This window comes from Grus americana, chromosome Z (genome assembly GCF_028858705.1).
Source record: "Grus americana isolate bGruAme1 chromosome Z, bGruAme1.mat, whole genome shotgun sequence".
NCBI lineage: Eukaryota > Metazoa > Chordata > Aves > Gruiformes > Gruidae > Grus > Grus americana.
The window spans coordinates 65,507,067-65,529,008 of NC_072891.1; the positions used below are offsets into that span (position 1 = coordinate 65,507,067).

At 39.6% G+C, this 21,942-nt stretch overlaps 1 protein-coding gene across 1 annotated transcript; it reads right to left on the reverse strand.

The window, feature by feature from the left end:
* Nucleotides 1-1,806: 1,806 nt before the first annotated feature.
* Nucleotides 1,807-21,196, reverse strand: FEM1C (fem-1 homolog C). Its single transcript, XM_054810144.1, has 3 exons — nt 21,045-21,196; nt 19,776-20,442; nt 1,807-7,473 (listed from the first exon to the last, which is right to left on the reverse strand). The coding sequence occupies exons 2-3, from the start codon at nt 20,317-20,319 to the stop codon at nt 6,164-6,166; spliced, it is 1,854 nt and encodes a 617-aa protein (XP_054666119.1). The 5' UTR covers nt 20,320-20,442; nt 21,045-21,196; the 3' UTR covers nt 1,807-6,163.
* Nucleotides 21,197-21,942: the final 746 nt, after the last annotated feature.

Genomic DNA, 21,942 nt, shown 5'->3' on the forward strand with positions numbered 1-21,942 from the left:
GCTCCTGAGCTTGGAGGAGGTGACCCTTGAATACTAGCCAGCTGTCTTGGGCCCCTCTTCCTTCCAGGGCTTTGTCCCATAGCACTCTACCAAGCAGATCCCTGAAGAGGCCAAAGTCTGCTCTCCTGAAGTCCAGGGTAGTGAGCTTGCTATGCACCCTCCTCGCGGCCCTGAGGATCCTGAATTCCACCATTTCGTGGTCACTGCAGCCAAGGCTGCCCTTGAGCTTGACATCCCCTACCAGGCCCTCCTTATTGGTGAGAAGAAGGTCCAGCACAGCACCACTCCTCGTTGACTCCTCTATCACTTCGAGAACGAATTTATCATCAATGCATTCCATGAACCTCCTGGATTGCTTGTGCCCTGCTGTGTTGCCCCTCCAACAGATATCGGGGTGTTTGAAGTCCCTCATGAGGACCAGGGCTTGTGAGCGTGAGGCTGCTCCTATCTGCCTATAGAGGGCCTCATCTGCTCCATCTTTCTGGTTAGGTGGCAGGGCAGAGACCCGCTATGATGTCTCATGTCCCTGCACTCCCTTTAATTCTGACCCATAAGATCTTGGTTGGCTCCTCATCCACCCTCAGGCAGAGCTCCATGCCGTCCAGCTGGCCACTAACATAGAGAGCGACACCCTCTCCTCATCTGCCCTGCCTGTCCTTCCAAAAGAGCCTGTATCCTTCCATCCTGACACTCCAGTCATAGGAGCCATCCCACCATGTCTCTGTGATGCCAGTAAGGTCATAGTCCTGCAGGTGTGTGCATGTGTCCAACTCCTCTTGTTTGTTCCCCGTGCTACGTGTGTTAGCATAGAGGCATTTCAGTTGGGCCCCCAGTGAGGCTGGCTTACTGGCTGGGGTGGCTGGAATTCCTTTGATGTATTTTCCCGTTGTTTCCCAGTTGGTTCCTGTTGCCCCAGGAGCCCCTGGCTCATCTCCTCTAGACTTCAAGCATGCTGCAGTGTGTCCAGCATGTCTCTGAGCAACAGGCTGAGGGCCATCGCCAGCACCCTGTCCCTCCAACCTGAGCATGTCATCCCACAACTTGCCACAGGCAAGCCTGATATCCCCGTCCCCCTTTGAGCCTAGTTTAAAGCTGTGTCAGTGAGCCCTGCTAGTTCCTGGGCAAAGACCCTTTTTCCCCTTTGAGAGAGGTGAATCCCATCAGAGTTCATCAGGCCTGGTGCCTTGTAGGCCATCCCATTGTCAAAAAACCCAAAGCTGTGGTGGTGACACCAGCCACAGAGCCATGCATTTATGGACTGTGTCTGTCTGTTTCTCCCAACACCACTGCCCACAACTGGAAGGAGGGAGGAAAAAATAACCGGCACTCCAGATTCCCTCAGTAATCGTCCCAAGACCCTGATGTCTCTTTTGATTGCTTTTGCATTATGTGTTGCGGCTGTGTCACCACCCACAACTGTGCAACTTTCTTGAAAAAGTGTCTGTTGCTTACTTCTTACAATGTATTGCTATCTATTTTTATGCTATAAACTAAACCTACTGTTTTCACAGAGTTAATAGTACAACTGCATTTTCTAGAAACTGGGAAAATAACGTCTCCTGTATTACCCAGTTTAAGCCTTTTCTTTACTATTACCCACTACCAGAATTTGAAGGCTTGGCTTGACCACCATTTCACAAAAAGAAAGAGAATGAAACATGACATTTTGTTTAAGGTACAATTCTTAATGATATGAAGATCGAAATCTAAAGCTGCAGCATTCACATTTAACTACTTAACAGAAAAAGCACCTTATCAACCCGTATTTCAGTAACGCTGAAGGAAACAGACATACACGCTCAGACAGGTGTTCTCCAAAACATATTTTTAATATAATCTGCATTTGGAGCCTAAAGAGAGTAAAAGCAGAGAAATATGCTAGTTATTCCTTTTTTACATTACTGTTAAAGCTAAATTACTTCACGTAAAAAGGAAACTGCAATATTTCCATACATGGAGCTAGCCCTGCATAGGAAGTCTTTGTGACAGAATGGAACAGAAATACAACGTTAGTTAAAACCAAACCAACAATAGCTTTTCATTCTGCCCTCACTGCAGGGTCAACAGTTACTTTCACACTCAATGCCAAGAGATAGGAGTTGTCTCCCATCAATCTCCCCAAAATTACTTTGAAGCATTAAATATCTGAGACTACAGTGAAGTCACAGAAGATAAAAATTAGTGTTTAGTCTACTTACTCACATTTGTCAACATTTTAGAGTGTAACAGACATTCCACCCTATATTTCAAAGCACAAGGAAGCTGTTTCAAGAGCAGCCATATCCTGCCCCTGTCATCTTGCAGTTGATATAAAACTCTGGAGAGGCACATTTTTTCCTCATAAGGTTTTTATCTTTTTCTAAATCCTCCTGTAAGGATTTTGCTATAGCACTCTATTCCTTTTTTAAAGTAGTGTTTTGTAAAAATGGCAACAGGTTAATTTTAACCAGTTGCAAAACAGTCATTAAAAGACAGCTTTTTGGGGACCTAGGAAATGCACAAAATTACTTCCTATCCAGGGACTGCTGTAAAATATATATGGAAAGCTAACCACACTGTTGCCTTGTGTTTCAGAGAGTGTCTTTACATTGCGCTTAACAAACAGAACAGAGACACCACAGACAGCAGGAATCTTGTTAACAGCATAAGCAATACAAAAATACGAATACAACTTTAGAACTTGGTTAAGAAAAGCATTTCATTTTTTATGAGAATATTCTTAATCTTCCTAGTTGAATTTCTTGAAATCCAAGATTATTAGAAGAAAAACTGCTTTGAGCATTTATCCCCTGCCCCCAAAAACACAACACCAGAGGCCTCAACAAGCAAGGAGGTATCAGTGTCTTTGTCCCTAGGGAGCCATACCTGTAAATAGTTTAATGAATTTTAAAACCTGTTTTGCCCCTGTAGGGCATACAGTGTTTTCCACAGTGTTCTCAATGTTTTTCTGCATCGGTAGCTCAGAAGCAGTACATTTCATTAGAAAAAAAGCTCCAATAGGAGGAAAAGAGAAGAACAGGAAAAGACTGAGTTAAAAATACAACAAAAATAAGTTTTTTGTTTTCTGCATGCTTTTAGGTTCTTTGTCCTTACCACAGTTTGAGTCCAGCTAGCAACGCTACTGCATTTAGCATCAACATGTTTCACTAAAATAAACTAATTCCCACCTCTGAATGAGTAACAGGTTTAAGAATTTTAAAAAAAAATTCTGGCCCAAAAAGTTGGTATCTATACTGGAGACAAAACAGGTGTGGAGACAAAACTGGTTTGAATCGGGGCTGAGGGAGCAAAACTGCTACTACCCATTAGCGCTGGCCTTAGTGGCACATGCATCTCAGACATGCTGTCCCAACCCTCCCTCCCAATCAGCAAACCCTGAACTAAGCCTCAACACATTACCCAGCACAGGCTCTGTACCAATTTGTCTTTAAATTAAGAAAAACTAAACAGGGTAATGTAGACATATTGGGCCAAATGAAAAGTGGTATTAAATGCATGAACTCATCCGCCATACTAAGTTCAAGTATCTGACAAGGTAAGAGTTCAGCAGATAGCCTCATCACCATGAAAAATTAAATTCTGCATGAAGGCGACAGTCTTTAGGACTGATGCACATTGTAGGAATTTAGACAGAACTACGTACAATAAATCAGTACATCCTAATAAATTGGTTTGTTTTTAAAGAGTAGCTAACAGAGTAAGCCTTCCTTGTAGAAACTTTCACTAGATTTACATATATTTAATAGTGATATATGCTTTCTCTTTTGGGAATGTTTTCCATTAAAAAATTTGCTAACAGTTAACAATTTTTAGATTATATTTCTGTACTAATAATGTCCAACTAATTTTAAGCAGGATTTGACAGTTATAAAGACAGAAATTTAAACTAAAACCACTAAAGAGCAGTACAGAGTCCAGAGTATAAAACTCTAAAAATTCCTTTCTCTGTGACCTATAGAAAAAGAACTATTTTTCTGACTTGAAGTATAATGTGGATAATTTCTAGCGTGGTATGATTTGTTGATTATCCCTACTTACAGAGTAGTAGAAAAGCATAAAAAAAAAGGAATTAAAAAAATCAAACTACATCTTCTCACAAATGACAACTTGGGTGGCATGTTTTTTAATCATTACAAATAAGAGAAATTCAGCCAACTGAATAGAATTTTACTCCTGTGTATTTGCAAGAGAAACTAACAAGATTTCCTCATTCTCATAATTTCATACAATGTACACATGGCATGGGACAAACAGATGAAAGTTGCTTCAAAATACAGCATCTGAAAGTGGCAATAAACAAACAGCACTGCTTTCAACATACTTTTGTTTAAAAACATCCCCATATTTTTAGCAAGAATGGCTAAGCTAGTAGGCACCACGCTGTACACTAACAGGAACCCCAAAACAGCCCCAAAGCAAGGAAGAACTGTTCTTATATGCTCCCAAGACACATTCTTCCTCAATTCACAAATGACAAAAATGTTCTTGACATAAACTTAAAAAATAGAACCAAAATATTAAAGAAGACCCTCCTAAACCAACTTTACCTTTATCTAATTAATTTGGCTTCTAAACAGCTCTATCACTTACAAAGGCCTAAATCAACTTGTTGAATTTCTGGAGCAATAAGCCCATAGGTACACTTACTGCCCACCACTGAAATGAAACATCAAGTCAAAACTATCCAATATGCTAGACCACTAAACTTGCAAGTAAACTGTATTCTATCCAACAGAAGTGAACCTCACTTTAAGACATTTGCAGGGCTAATGTGCCATAATAAATTCTACTATTAATCAACAGTAAAGTGCTGAATTATATTAATTACCTGAATCGCACTCACATTTATGATCTTCATTTATAGATTTCTTATCAAGTCAAAAGAGCCCTTTCTGTTGTAAAAGCTAAGCCATTGTGCAAATATTATAAAAATAGGTACTTTAATTAGGAGCTATATACACAACAGAACTTCCGCTTTTTGTTAAGTACAGCTAACATAGTAGAGATGAAAAATCCATGCAAGTATTTATAAAGATACTTAAAATGAAGAAAAAAGGACACTACTATAGAACTTCCAAAACCCTGGCATACAGCCACTTACTATACTAGATGATGTCTAGATCCGGACTGCTAAGCATCATGCCACCAACATGCTTTAGTTTCTTTTGTAGCTAAAGTTGATTTGTAAATTTTAAACTACAGCATACATTTGACCTATTTCTCATTAAAGTGTATCATTAAGTTTGAGGTTAAACTTTGAGCAAACTTCACATCTAGTCACACAACCAGCATAAGCAAGACATTAGTGCAAAGGGGAAGGTATCAGTTGTACATAATGAGGACTCTTCCCCTAACTGCACGATGCAATAGAACAATTTTCAGATTTAACATTCAAGTGGACTATGATGAGAAAAAGCGAGATTTTCTTGTCCCAAATTTAGGACAAATTTCCAGAGGATCAAAAGGAAAGCAATCTCTGTTACAGCAGTCAAAAAAGTCAAACCCGAGTTTGGAGAGGTGATAAGTAACTCCAAAATTCATCATGCTATGAAGACAGCATTCTTAAAAGAGCTCCAAACAAACTGCAAAACAAAATTGGCATTGAAGTTGAAATTGGCCACGTGCTGCATAGAAGTATGCTCACACACAACAGTCATGTTGAAGCCAGTGCATAGAGAAGATAAAAGCACTTATGGTAGTTGCAAATGTTAACAAGTCCATACAACTTGTACAGTTTAGCAATGAGTCCATAGAAAAAGAATAGAATAAGAGCAGAAATGCTCAAGCAAAACCAAAAAAGGATGACCTTCCAACTGTATAAAATCCACATAACAGTTATAGTAAAAAGACATCAGTGGAAAATACTCAACACAGTCCCAAACACCCAACAGGCAAATAAGACCAGAATAGACAAGCCTTTGGCAGACAATTTTAAAAGTCTAAATATGGCATTACATTTCTAAATAATCCACAAAATATATTATATGGCATATTCATATTAAGTACTGGGTAATCAACTCTGCAGATCTGATGCTAACAACACTTTAGCCAATGAAAGCAAGATGGAGCAAGCTAAGGGAACGCTGGTGTATCACAACAGTGCTCAATGAAAATATTGTCACCAAGTCGTGCTTCAATAACAGTACTCTAGGACTCCACGCTATCATCTATGGAGCAAAACAAAGTTCTCTAGTTTTGCAGGGATGTGCCCTGTGTAGTTTATGTTATGCTTCACTATTACACGAGCAGCAAGACACTGCAATGTAGTATGATTTATGGGCTGGATTAAATTTTTGGCTATTTCCTTCTCATCCAGCAAATCACTAGCTGTTTGTTTATGCGAGTTTGTGGCATCAAAGTGTGAACCTGACTTGATAAGAAGATTCATGATGTCTGGATGGTTGTTCAATGCAGCAATGTGTAATGGACTGTTGTTATCAGAGTCTCTGACATTTACATCAGCACCACATTCCACCAGGATAGCAGTAACTTGTAGAGAGGGGAATTTACAAACTGGGTAGCGACCCACACATGTAGTATTATTGTCAACAGCAAGGTGAAGTGGACTGAAGTTATTCTTCCCCCTAGGCTGAAGCTTAAGAAACTTGTAAATAGTCTGTTTCTTAAAATGCTCCTGTTCTGAGCTGCCAGGTACTTTCTCCAACAAGCAAATTAAATGCAAAATGATGGAAAGGGCTTTGTTGAGCTGTACTGGATCAGGAGGACACTGGGTTTGTTTCATGGCCCGTTCTATCTCAAGAACGCTTTTGCACAGTATACCCATGAGATCATCAAATGTGACGGTAGTGCCTAGCAGGCCTTTTGCCCTATCCTGCAGCATGAAGGAGAACAGTTCAGCAAACGACAGTAAACTGCTGGCTGTCATAGGGCTCAGTGGATCAAGATTGCTCTGCTGCATGTCCAAAGCATATTTCCATAAGTTGATGCAACGCTTGAAGTTTCCAGAGTCTGCATAGACAGCACCTCTGTATCTAATATAGTAAGACGTATCTGGGTGAGAAGGGCCAAGAATGCGTTCTCTAATTAATAGTGCCTGCATTCTCATTTCATCAGGGTCTGCTATAAGATTTTCTAGCTCTTCTGAGCTGTTTACCTCTTTAGCATAATCATATGCCATAACTAGTGTTTGTGGCACAGGTTTGCTCAAGATATTAGTCCTATCACTGTATCTCATTTCCATAGCCCGCTTCCAGTATTTCAAAGCACCAAGCAGATCTCTCTTTTTGTCCACAAATGTTGCTCCTAGAAGTTCCAGAGCATTTATGCGCTCAGTCTTACTGGTCTGTACATGCTGGGTCAGAAAGTCCACGATATTTGTGTGGCCTGTCACACTAGCTGAAAGAAGAGGAGTCATTCCATAGCCATCCTTTTCCATTTTAGCACAATACTTGAGAAGCATCTTCATGATGTCCAAACTTCCAGATTCTGCACAGTCATGCAACGCAGTGTTTCCTGCAAGAGAAGAAACACAATTACACAAATTGTAATCAGGTTATAGTCCAAGCCCCACCCTGCTAATAGTTAAAAAAATAGTTTAAAACCCTCAAACATTAATAGTTTAAAAATAGCTGTTTTGACATGTATAGACTATGAAAGGCTTAGATGACAAGTCAAAATATTCAAGATCTCATTAAATATTACAGCTGCCAGGCATTTATACAAATCACAATGCTTGATAGAACTTAACAGGTTTTAAGGACCGTTTTTGTCTCATTATTCAAAAAAACCCCCAGAATTAAACTGGAATTCTCCACTACATAAAAGCACAGCAACAGGCCTCAGTAGAAGATCATACTGGCTGCTATTGAAAGGCATTTAAAGAACAGTGCAGTCATCAGGCACAGTCAGCATGGGTTCACAAAGGGGAAGTCCTGTTCAACTAATTTGATATCCTTCCATGGTAAGGCCACCCACCTAGTGGATGAAGGGAAGGTGGTGGATGTATTTTTTCTGGATTTTAGTAAGGCTTCTGATGCTGTTCCTCACAGCATCCTTCTGGACAAGTTGTCCAGCTGTGGGATGAGCAGGTTCATGGTGTGCTGGGTGAAGAACTGGCTGAAGGGCAGAGCTCAACAGGTTGTAGTGAATAGGGCTATCTATATCTGGCTGGTGACTGGTCTAGGGCCAGTTCTGTTCAATGTCTTTATCAATGATTGGGATGCAGGAATTGAATGCACCATTAGCAAGTTTGCTGACGACACCAAACTGGGAGGTGCTGTTGACTCTCTGAAGGGACAAGAGGCCTTGCAGAGGGATCTAGATAGATTGGAGCATTGGGCAATGATTAATGGGATGAAATTTAACGAGTCCAAATGCCAGATCCTGCACCTAGGATCGAATAACATCAGGCACAAGTACAAACTGGGAGAGGAGTGGCTGGAGAGCAGCCCTGCAGAAAGGGATCTGGGGGTGCAAGTCAACAGCAGCTGACTATGAGCCAGCAGTGTGCCCCCAGCAGCCAAGAGGCAAACCGCATCAAACACGGCATAAACAGCTGGTCAAAAGAGGGTATTGTCCTGCTGTATTCAGCGTTGGTGTGGCTTGTGTACTGTGTGCAGTTCTGGGCCCCACCATTTAATAAGGATGTGAAGGTCGTCGAATGTGTCCGGAAGGCAACACAGCTGGTGGAAGGGCTGGAAGGCATGACCTGTGAGAAATGGCTGAGGACTTTGGGCTTGTCTAGTTTGGAGAAAAGGAGAGTGAGGGGCGACCTCATTGCTCTCTACAGTTTCCTGACGAGGGGAAGTGGAGATGGAAGTGCTGAGCTCTTCTCCTTGGGATCCAGTGACAGGATGCATGGGAATGGTTCAAAGCTGCACCAGCAGACGTTCAGACTGGACATTAGGAAGCACTTCTTACTGAGAGAGGGTGGTAACATGCTGGTGCAGGCTTCCTAGAGAGGTGGTTGATGCCCCAAATCTGTCAGTGTTTAAGAGGCATTTGATCAATGCCCTCAATAATTCGATTTAACTTTTGGTCAGCCCTGAAGTGGTCAGGCAATTGGACTAGATGATCATTGTAGGTTCCTTCTAGCTGAAATATTCTATTCTATATGGGATTTTGTATCTACTTGCAAGTATGAAACAGAAACTTAAGCTTGCTATCTCCATGTTGTTACACTTTACCCTTCTTCCGTTGTCAAATTTCCCTTCCCCTCTATCTCCAAAAATGACTAAAAAAATAATTAGATCTGTATGAAAATAAAAGCTGGGCTAACCCAACAGTGGCTTTGTTTGCCTTTACACTATACCTCTTCCTCCCTCCATCTGCCAACTCTTGATTTATATGTTTTGAGGCAATAATTGTACACAATGGAAATACAATCTATCACAACGGGCCATTCATCTCAGCTGGGGCCTTTGAGACTGTCAGTATATTCTGAGGGAGCTGGATATTTTGTTGAGCATATGTATATACCCCAACAAACTATTCTTAATGCTTTCTTAGGTCGTTATCCTGAAGTCCCACATTAATTCTCCTGCTCCTCTGGTTAGGATTCCCAAAGCCAAGAAGAAAAAAATACCTTCAACACAAAACATGCAGCCATCTATCCTATAAGTGTCTTATCATTTACATGCAGATTATTTCTCATCAGCATGACATTGCAGAGTCTTACTTAAAGGCACTCTGGTTCTAACACCGTGTGGAGAAATTTCTAGTAAGCACTAGTTCCACCTGTTTGAAAACCCTATTCACAGAATATTAGAAAGCAAGCATTGGACACCACAGTTAAGTATCGGACTATTAGGCTTCAATTAAATGAAAATTTTGCTTCACTTTAAATAGAGCACTTCACCGCAGGAGAAGGAAAAACACGGGGACAAATTCTTCTGGTCCCTTTCCAACGTAACAAAGTCTCTTACGTGGTTGACTGCTTTTAAAATGCCACAATTTAAGCCTGCCTTGTTCTTTACAACATGTTATACACACTACAGATTCAGGCATAGTAACTTTTCAGCCTCCCACTACATTAATATGCAAATTATTAACAGAAAACTCACATTAATCCCCCTCCCTCCAATTAGGATTTCTTACATCATTAGCCCTGCAAATTCCAGTTAACTGCCCATCAGATCATCAATTTCTGTTACATACTCAGCAAGTTTCCATATTCACAAATAAGACCTTCTTTTCTAAGGGGTTCTCTGTCCATTCATAGTCATCAGATTTGGCTTTTAAAAGTTAAGAGACAGAAGTTTCCTGAAACTTCCTTATTTGCATTTTTGGTAGGCTATTTTTTAAAGCCAACAAGACAGCAATTTAAAAGTGCGCTTTACTGTTGTATTTCTAGTCTCCAGCAGAATTATAGTGTGTTAGGAAACCAAGCAGTAGTGTTGAAATCTTCAGATCATGTTTGGCCTAAGTGAGTATCTGTAGATACATAGTCTACTGATCTAAACAGCTTCTATTCTAAGTCTTTCCGCTAATACATTCTTTCTGCCAAGAACACATTGTTTACACTGTGTTAAATACAATAAATTCAGAAGCAAAACATTTGAAGTTAGTACGTGTATGTAAGGAAAAAAAGGTTCATAATTATTAAATACAATTCAGAAATAGAAAATTTGTTCCATTTTCATTTCAATTATAAAAACCTGATGCAGGTCTATACAAATAATTTTGACATCTTCTAGCTTTTACATATGTGTCTTCATATCTCCTTTCTAACAAGACACAGTAAGAGTATATAAAGTTGAAGAAAAAACACAAAAGCAAAATTCAGAAATATTTGGTTGAACCATAATGACTGTCCTCTAAATTTAATGACCACTTTTTGCCAGCAAAAGCAGATACCTTGGATCCACAATGTAGACATCTATTCTGTGTTTTGAATTAGCAGATTATCATGTAGAAGCTTGCTTTTATCTTCTGTTGACAAGACAATGTTCATACAATGCTTTTGCAAGTTTAGTATGCAGAAAAAGGAGTATGTAGAGACTCAAGTTCTATTTAGATGAAAATTTTCTAATGGGCGCTGGGCACTTTGCCTTGGTTTCCCACTAGTATCCCAATCATCCCCTCCCTACTCTTCTAATTTTTCACTTCTCAAAACTTCACATGTAAATTGTCCTGCTGCTTCTTGCTCAAACTTGTTTGTGGACCATCTGAAGAACTGACAGCACATTTAAGGGCCTCTTTGTGGCTCTCAAATCCGGCAACCAGAAGAACAGCAGTAAGAAGAAAGAGAAGTTATTCAGGACAAACTGAGTCTCAATCCAGGCTCACCAGATACCAAAATTTAGCTGATACACTAATCAAATTCATACAAAAGATCTGTAAAAAGTTATTTTCAAAAGCTTATGACTCAAGTTTAACAGGTTTTTGCAATTATAGCAGAGCTATGAACATATTTTGTACCCCAAACAGTATTTTAAGTGCAAGTTTCAAACATTAAAAAGAAACCCACCACAGAGAATATCAGATTGTTTCATTAACAGACAGTGAATTTACCTTGCAAAATATTCCTTTCCTGAAACGTTTCTGAATAGCAGCCAGTGATTTTACTACCATGTACTAACAAGTAAGCCGAGGAAGGCACCCCAAGACAAAGCGTTAACTGAAATTACCTGTTAGATCAAGATTCACAAAGCTAAATCAGTTCATACAATGGCAAGTGATTTTCAATCTCTAATATCTTAGGCAATTTTTGTCACTGATAGCGTTAAGTCAGTTATAGGTCTGGTCACACTATAGTCTCTACTAAGACCAACACAGGAACAGAGATGTAACCTAATATAGTTTAAGTTTGGTAAATTTGGCATGCATGGTTTCTCGACTATAATTCCCTCATGTCCTTATCACACATCACAAACCAGAAAACTGTTGATACCTCAATATTGAGGACCATGAGACCTTTACATTCCTAAGATGGAAAGGTGTCAGAAGCAGACAACTACACAAATTTTCCAACACACATACATTATAAGTCTTCTTCCTATGCCGGAGAAAGTCTAGTTAAAATGCAACTACAGCAGTCAATCCAGAACTAAAGACTGGCTGGTTCCTCAAACCATCTGCACTTATGTACTCAGTGATGAAGGCAAACCCAGATGTATCTGGGTGTTGGCTGAGCCACCAGTTAACACAGCCATTTCAGGGTGTCTTCAAGTCTGTATACCATCCCTCACAGCAGAGCTCTGAAACACTGGATTTGGCACCTATTTTCTACCTTCAAGTCAAGTTTAGCTTATTTAAAAAGTTGTAATGTAAAAGCATATGAAACACAAATAAACCAAAAGGTATTAGTAACAAACTTCTTACTATTACTTCACAACTATTAATGTACATTTTTCTGGCTTTGACAATAGGAGTAATGGCAGCTATTCATATTACACATTGTAGATCCATCACCACATAATGCTGTTCTTGACACTTTTTTATCAATTGCCAGGCATATATACTATGACACATTAATACAGAAAAAATCCACACCAATTAAGCTTGGCCATTGTTTGGGTAAATTAGGTCCAATCCAACAGTCTGTGTGTCATTAATTTACAATTCAGCTATGCAGAACATGTGAAAATATGCTTAAAACTCCAAGGAGTATCCAATGGGATGACCTTCATTTAAAAGAAATGGGGGGTTTTATTCATATTACAATTACTGACTTAAGCTTAAACAGCTGTTACTGACAGCATATCAGAAGTAGTGTAATTTTTTAGCTACTTACATTACAGTAGCCCTTAGAGTTAATATAATAGTTATTTTAAACCATGTACAAACTAATAAAGGAAGGTAATAAAGAAGGCTGTCACCACTAATTTTAGGTAGCTACACCTCACTTCATTTTGACTGGGTGGTAGAGGTACAGCACTGGAAAGGATACACTGCATTTCCATAGACTAGGTCGGGGTAGATAGTTGAGAGCTGCCAATTTAAAAAACCATAAACCCCAACCTTAAGAAATAACAAGATTACCAGCCATCTGCACCTAGCAAGTACCGTGTGTTAAATTTGAGGAAGAACTTTCAAGAAAATATGGCAGTGGCCTTAATATCTAATTCAAAGTCTATGGCCAGGAATTGAACAGTTCAAATAAGTATCACAAATCAACCATTATTCTGTGAATAAAGTCATCCATTTCAAGAACACTAAATTGTCTATAGTGACTGGAATAAACAGTGGCTGAATACAATTCAGCAGTTAATTCAATTTTTGTAACATTATTTATTCAGTAACGAACTAAAAGTCAACATTTTATCTACTGCTGTATTAAAAAGCAAAAAGGCTGAAAATAAGTAAAAGTAATTTGAAAGTCATTCTCTTTGATAAGTAGTTTTCCAAGGGATACATATGCAGATGTTGGTCAAATTAAAGTATTTTTTTAAAGGTGTGAGTGATTATTTCAAAATAGGTTTCATTAGGTTTTCTTAATCCATTTTTAATTCCAAAATGACCTGCAGGAATTTAATCACATATAGAAGATAGCTAATATTACAACAACATGAAAGGCTCATCATTCTTCCACAGAAACAAAATCGGACTGGAAACGTTTTGGTAGTCATGGTACTTCTCTGCTAGAAAGTGAGTGCCACTATACTGTATCACCAGTACTGCTTATAAACCATTTCTATCTGTATAAATCTTTGCTATTCACATTACCTAATAACTTCCTCTAATTAAAAACAGCAACAAAGAAATGGAATAACCCCAACTCCAGTCCTTCCAAAATTACAAAAACAAATTAAGGAAAAAGGTATGGTCAGTTGACACCATAGCTTCTTGTTTTATTCTTTTGTTACAGTCCTCCATTAAAAGTGGTATGAACATTACACAAACACTTCACATATCACAGAACTAATTCTCTAACTGTCCGGTGCTATCAAAAGCTTATCGGAGTGTGTGGGGGGTGGGCATTCAAATTCATAATGAGGCCATGTCTTTCTATGTCAGAAGCAAGTAATTCCCAAAATAGACTGGTAGCTTGTGACATGGGAATGAAAGACAACGAAGCAATGACACAGAAAGTGATTTGACTTGATTTGCAACAAATTAAGTATATCCTCTTCCTAATACTTACAAAATGCTTGATCAAATTTCTGGGTTGTAAAACTGACATTAAAATTTAGCATCAATCTGATTTCATATCCAATACATTTAAACATAAGAGAAAAAAGGCTTAATTTAAATGACTGACCAGTATGTAATATTAACCATATGTATTTATTTTTGCAGCCTTATGGATGAAATCAATCATTTCATAAAAGTGAAGATGTTCATGTAACATTGATTTTTTTTCTAACAGAGCACTTGAAGTAATTAAGTCTTCCAAGAGTTCTACTGATTTAAAAAAAAAAAAAGTATTACTGCATACATACAAACATGGACAGTGCACAAGTGAAAAAAAATACATCCCTATGCTTAGTATGCACAACAAAGAAAAACTAAAGGTAAGTCTTCTCTTTAAGAAGAAATTAAGTAAAAATTGTGAAGAACTACTAATCTCAACAAGTTATTTTAATCTAGTTTCCATATTCTGTAATGGAATGATTACTCTCTTGCTCACCAAAGTACTTCACAAGAACTTGTATTATCAAGATTACCAATAAAAAGCATGCTGTTAATCATTTAATTTCAACATAAACTCCTTTTTAGTTGAAATTCAATAATTTATTCCTTTAAACTATATCCTCCTTATTTACAGACATTCCTACTGTTCAGTTTCCACATAGCGTCACACACAAAATATCTACAAAATGCAGTGCACTGTGCCATGTAATACCAACCAAAAAAGGAAAAAAACCCCAACCAAACAAGAAAAGGACACAGGACATGAAGAGTTAGGGATTATTCACAAGGGGGGAAAAAAAGGAAAAGAAAAAAAAAAAAAAAAGAGCTTTGTTTTGGTTTTTTGTTTGGTTTTTCCCCCCCAAATGAATCTTGGCAAGAACACAAGACAAAAACTCAGAAGATAACAAACCTGTCAGATTCCTTAATGTTTATTGCAAGAGAAAATTAATTATTTTAACGCATACTAAACCACACTGATCATAGAGCAAAGAGTGTGAATCTCTCTAATCCCCCTATTTCTGGGTCTGCCAAGTCTGTAAAAGATTTTTTCTCTTACCAGCAAGTTTGAGTGTTAGACTTTCCAGTACATAAATGACAATACTGAAATAGCACTAGCCCTTGATAAAGTACTACTATATGTATAGCCTTGATATATAACTCAGAGACTGAGGTCTGTATGCTTTTATACTTTCCAAAATGAGGAAGAAAAGTCAACAAGCCTGGTCCTCCATATTATTTTACAAAGCTATTCTAATCAAATACTGTGCCATTGGAATCTAAGAACAACAAGATTTTGAATCACAGTGTTATTTTGCATTTTCAAAATACGTGAGTCTCTCCAACTGCTACAACTAAGAATCAGGGAACCAAACATTCCTGTGCAGATCTCAAGAGACACCTAAAGGAATGTCTAGTCCAGTGTTTCTTATGAAATTTTCTAATACTCAGGAGGAGAAAAATTAGTCCTTTGGGTAGCAGATAAGTCAGCTAACAACAAAATAGGGACAGAGTTGGTGAAGACCACTAGTAAAATCCATGAATATCCCCTTGAAGAGAAAGAGATCACATACCAAGCGGCTGAACAATGGAAAGACTGACAAGCCAAGTGCAGAAAAAATATCTGCCTTTCAAGTAGATATTTTGGAAGAGAGTCCTTATTCCCTGGCAAGTCTGGTGGAGGAAGATAAAGCATGACACAAATTATCAAAATGTGTATTGCCAATTTTCAAAATGCAATATCTAAGTGTCCTGTCTGGAGTTAGAACAGAAGTATAAGATCCTTTTAAAATGGTCTGCATGCAAAATAATTTTACTGGAGCAATTATATAAAATATTTTATTTAAAATAAAAAAATCCAACAAACAGTCCCAAGTACATCCCCAAGAGAGCCCAAATCTGTAATCTGAACGCTGAAAGACTGCTACCATTTGAATTACAAGAGTAAGCATTTTCCTCCCTACACAGAGCAGCCAAAGGAAGACTGTGCGCAGAAACACATCAGTGAAACACTGTTCAATTCAGAGGTCTATTCCCAACATGGTAAGGGAGCATCACTCTGAAAACTGATCACAGGCAGGCTTCGCAATGCACTAGAAGAGAAGATTGCATGCAGCCGACACACAGAACACCCTTCTCATCCCAGGTTTAGTTCTAGGGTTCTACCACCTCCTGAAAAAAAAAATCAGGTTTCTGCTGCTCTAGCATTATCCACACTGTTCCTCCTTTTAAGAGCAATGTAATTGTTTTAAGATCTTAACTTTTAAGAGATTTTTTTTGTGTTTGAAAAGAAACAAATACAAACTTACCATTTGAAATGTTATTATGTAAGTGAGTAACTGAAACTTATTAAGCTTTGTTATTTTTAATCTATAGCTTCTTAAACCAGGAGTAATATAGGGGAGAAGCCTCTGAATTAGGAAGACAGTGCTGAATTAACTCACTTTTTGCTCTTCTACAGAAAAAAAACCCCCATATATCTAGAGATTCTTTGCTGTTTTCCACAATTCTGAGAGAAAAAAACCCACTTGTCTTACCCCAGGCATCAGTTTTTCCGCCTTACTAACACCACTAATGTAACATAAAACTTTTTTTTAAAAAAAAATCCTTTGTTTACATTTGTGTTGCCTATGTGCTTCATAAAAGTTTGGGGAAATTGTGAAAGTTCAGACCTGCAGAAGAGTAGAAACAAAGGCAGCTAAAGGCTTGTACTTTAAATTCAGAACCATTGGCTGTCTTTCACAGTATAGCACTTACATACCCCAAACATCTTATTACCTCCTTCCTCATCACTGTCTCCTGTGAGACAATGCCAGACCTACACTTTACCTTGGTGTAGCATCTTATCTGACTCAGACTCTGAAATCTTTATGAACATCTTAATAATTTCCTACCTGTACTTTTGCACTACCACAGCTGTCTTTCAAGAACCTCTGCATTCTGAATTTCCATAGTCCAAAACATAGTTGCAGGACTCTACCTCTATTTTAAAAGCAGGACTTCACCACATGTTTTCACCTGCTCTTTCACACTCTGCCTCAGTTGTCACCCTGACTTTTAGATGCCTGTGAACTTACCTATTTTCTCATCTCAAACTATTTGGATTTTTTCTCTGGAACTATCAACACTTCAATACATTTTCATATCTTTCCTAGCTCTAGATTTTCCTGGGTTTTAAAATAAGAATAAAGTTCTGCCTTGCAATGTGAAAATCCAGTGGAAAACCACAAGGAATATTTCAAGTAATTTTACCTTTTTGCCTGCCCGCCCCGCCTCCCCCCTCCAAGGTTTTAAGAATAATACCTGGAAAAGAATCTATAGTGATCTCCCACAACAGCATCTCTACTGAAGTTACATAGTTTTGTTCTTATAAGAAGTGTTGTAATTTTAAGTGCAGCAAAATTTACAGTAACTAAAGCTTTTACATCTTTCACAAAATAGTAGGCTTCTCCACACATGACCCAGGAAGAGACCTAACTAAAAAGAATTCATATACAAGGACAGCAACAACTTTTACTATTCAAAGCAGAGCACTCAGGTTCTCTGCATCTCCCTGCTACACATGCAGACAGACTGTCAACTGTCTAGTACAATGAAAATAATACACAGAGACTTTGAGGTGGAACATGACAATGTAGAATGAATCCCGTTGGAAATACTAATTTTGAAATTAATAGCTACTGAGCATTCTTGCAAAACAAAGTTCAAAAGGTTAGCTGTTGAGCCTCTGCCACTGCAACACCTATACTGTTGCAATACTTCGGGCTACCAGTTTTCCTCAGTTCTTCTGCCTTTCCACAGCTGACTTTCACCACTTATAGCACCTTCTTCCTCTCTTCCTTTACCTCATCATTGCTTATTAAATTCGGATCTGGATCAGATTGCTTTAAGATGCCAAAAAGTACACTTGTATCATATCAGAGGGGATTTCTATGTACAAAAACACATGCCATACTTGACCAATAGATACTATGTACACACATCCATTTGTACACATGGCAGTCCAAAGTATAAAATGAATTTTAATGAGCTAAAACATACCCAATCCAACTTATTTTAAAATTTAATTTAAATAAGGATCAGTTATACCTTATGAACTTTTGCTCGTGTGCCTAGTTGCGAGTCACACAGAAACTAAAGGAAGCAGAGAGAGTAAGGAATTAATAGAGAAACTGAGAGCCCTGAGAAAATCCTCAGGAGCGCATGGCTGTCACTCAGTCACTTAAACACAGACAAATAATACTAATGCACTAGTAAAGTGAATAATACGGACTAGTAAAATAAAGCCTACTCCACCAACACAAAATGAGGTGGAAAAGAGCTGCAGAGATGTATCTTTTTTCCTGTTACATCAGATATTTAACAGTACTGCTCTGTTCATACCTATCATATAAAGGGATTGGTTTAAAACTAAAAAAACAATACACGCTGTATATTTAGCTTGTTATTCCAAGAACCCTGTTTAGAAAAGTGACATTTTTATCCTGTCACAAGTCCATGATGATTCATAAGCAACCTTAAATCCTTACAAAGGAAGATTTATTTTGCTCTGCCCACCTCTATGACAAATCTGTAGTTTAGCTTTCTTTACATTAAACCCACATATCTGCATGATTTGCTGAAAAAAGGCATATTTAACTGAACAGCTTTTCCAAAGATTAATCTCATATTTGGCATTTACCAGTATCATACAATAATCTAGGCACAAAGTACACTTTAACAGAAATAACTGTTAAGTATAGTATACAGTTACAAATGTAAATAGCCAGAAACAGGCAGTGGATGTATTACACTACAAAAAGGTTTATTAGCAGGTTAATATTTCATATATATATAAAAATATACATATAAAAATAAGCTGCTGAATCACAATCCTGGCTCAGTTAGCTAAAAATTAACCGTAACCTGCAATAATTGGTATGCTTTTCAGGCAAATATCACACCCACATACAAGTTTGAGATGTAATTAAAAAAAAGTTGGTTAAACCAAGAGGTCCACGTAATTACTATCACAGCAAAACCAACAGAAATCTCCACTTTGAACGATAAGATCAGGGTAACTGTAAGCAGGGGCAAAGAGAAGTCCTTCATGACCTGTGCACCACTGGAAGTCCTTCTGTTGGGATCACAGTCACGGGCAGCTTTGTTTCTTTAATCCTAATATACGGTTTTGTTTACTAACACTGCAAAAAGGTCTAAAATTATTCACGAATTTGGAGGGAGAGGTTGGTGAAGAGCAAAGCAGTTATTCATTTCCAATGTAGAAAAGAATTTTTCTCCTTTATGCATCTTTCCTTGTACTAGCCTTATTGGCACAGATCAGTTTTGTGTACAACATATTTGGTTTGTTACAAGACTATGAAAAACAAGAATATATGCTTGTATATTTGAGTATGTTGCTACACCAACCTACTAAAAAGAGGAGTTGTCAGTGAGTTTATTAACTTTTCGCACATGCATAAACGTGACATTTCATATGAGTAAGTCTTTAAGAATTTGTGGTTTAAGATTAAAATATATTAATTTAGAATGAAATTATACTACCTGTGTTAACAAAGGAGTACGTTAGAAAAAAAAACCAAACAAAATAGTAAAAACATAGCTAAATACACTTTATGACTTAGATGTCTTATTCATCCATGTTGAGACTAGAAGAATATTTTTGGATGTCAGTCTCCCTAAAGAAGGATAAATGAATAACTTTATCCCTACTTACCACAAGGAAAGTGAAAAAAATAACTTACCTTTAACACTTTTTCTGTTAACATCAGCTCCTTTTTCAAGTAAATACTGAGCAATTTCTTTGTGGCCTTTGTAACAGGAGATCATCAAGCACGTATGCCCATGACGGTTTGAAACTTCCAGATCTGCTTTATGCTCCACAAGATACTTTACTATTTCCAGGTGACCATCAAAACAGGCAGCTCGAAGCGGTGTTGAATTTGTCAGAGTTGTATTGTTGACAGATGCACCATGATCTAACAGACACTGAACCACCTTCAAGTGGCCAGCCGCCGATGCTGCCCATAACGGTGGAGCTCCCTCAATGGTCTCGCCATCAAAATTCACCGAACCACCAACTTCTATTGACGCAGAGCAATGGTCCAACAAGTATTCCACCATGTCAAGGTGACCATAACGGGCTGCCATCAGAAGTGGTGTGGCACCATTGGTTTTCTCTGACACCAGCAGGGCAACTTCTTCTCTTGTTTTGCTCGCCAGTAACTTGGAAAGCAGCCGCAGCTTGCCATCACGAGCTGCGTTGAACACTGCTGTCTTTAGATCCATTTAGCCTGTACCTTTCTGCTTCTTGACGGATATATGCTTGCCTCTTTAGAAGCTTACTGGATGGGACAACATGAAGACTCTGAACAGCGTCCTGATAAAGCACAGGCTGTGCTTGTTAGAAATCTGCAAGAGAAAGAATTCTGGATGTTTTCACCTCCTACTTAGCAAACAAGTAACCGCAACTGTATTTTTCTACAGCTATTCCCAAACGACTCACTGCTGTGGTGCTGGGACCTCCAACTGCCTTCCTTAGGATGCCCCCGGGCTGCTCGGTGCCCCCTGAGGGAAGCTGTTAGTGAGGAGTGGGCTAATCCTACCAGCGTGTCATCCATACCAGCCACAGAAAAATGCTGTTCTCCCTTACATCGTTACGACCCATACCCCCGACTTGCTTTGAGGCACAGCCCAAGGAAAGAGGCCCCCCTCCTCCCCGCAGCCCCACAGACACTCACCACACCAGGGGAAAGCCAGACGGGGAAGGCGACACACGCCCCGGGCGCCGCGGTCTGGCCGAGTCTCAGGCGGTAAGGAGAGCCTGAGCCTGCCCTTTCCCCCACGACCACCCTCAGCCGGCCCAGAGGCCCGCCGCCTGCCCCTCAAAGCGATCCCCCTCCCCCACCCTCATCCCCTCAGCTCCCCAAACCCGCTCCCGGCTCCCCCACGGCCGCCCCGGCCTTCCCGCCCGTCCGGAGCGGATCAGAAAGAGCCACCAGGCTGCAGGTTACCTTCACGGGGCGCTACCGACCCCCTCCCACCGCAGCCGACCTCACAGAGAAACGTCCACCACCCCCCGTGCCCCGTCCAGCTCCTCCATGACAGCCGGCCGCCGTCACCCAGAACCGGCCCTGCGCCCGGGGCGCGGCGCGGCACAGCCTCCTGGGCGCGGCCGGGACCAATCAGAAAAGGGCGCGGGCGCCTGCCAACCATTCGCAGAGGGATTGGGGGCGGGACTACGCCGCCGCTCAAGGCCGGAGGAGAGCGCGGCGACTGGCCGCTAGGGGGCGGGCGAGGGCTCTCCCCCGGGCCGCACCCCGCTATAGCGCGGGTGGGCGGCTGGGGGGGGGGGACTCGGGGCTTGTTCCGAGCGTTAGAGCTGGTTGTGCTGCCCCCCCCCCCTCGCGTGGGGGGGGGGGGGCAGCCCAACTCCGTGGGACAAAAGATACCACATAAATGTGCCTCATTAATTAATAAATTTTGGGTGAAATGTCCGATTTTTTGCAGCACAGAGGATGCTCTGGCTGTGGGAAATGTCACTGTTTGGTGTAAAATTTGGCTTTTTTTTTTTTTTTGATGTTGTACATGGCTTGCTACAGGCTTAGCACGTTAATGTTTGTTTTATTCCTATAATAATAAAAAGGGAGAAAGATCCTAAAAAAAGCTGAACCCGGGCAAGGGAATGTAACTTTTGTCAGATGCAAGTACATTATCTGCAAGCCACAGAAAGGAGGGACGCCTCACACAGAAATAAACGTGGAGAAGACCCATGAGCGTTAACGGGCAGTAGTTTGGACATCAACTTGGAATGCAATTTAGTAGACAGCCCACCCACCCCCCCAAAAAAAAAAGAAAAAAAAAGAAAAAAAACCCAAAACCAAAACGCAAAAAAAAAGATACAGTTCAATT

Bases quoted from the DNA above. Each gene is read 5' to 3' on its own strand.
- FEM1C (XM_054810144.1), bottom strand. From the start codon at position 20,319: ATGGATCTAAAGACAGCAGTGTTCAACGCAGCTCGTGATGGCAAGCTG. The intron at 7,474-19,775 runs GTAAGTTATTTT...CTTCTCTTGCAG, and splicing joins TAACAGAAAAAGTGTTAAAG to GAAACACTGCGTTGCATGAC.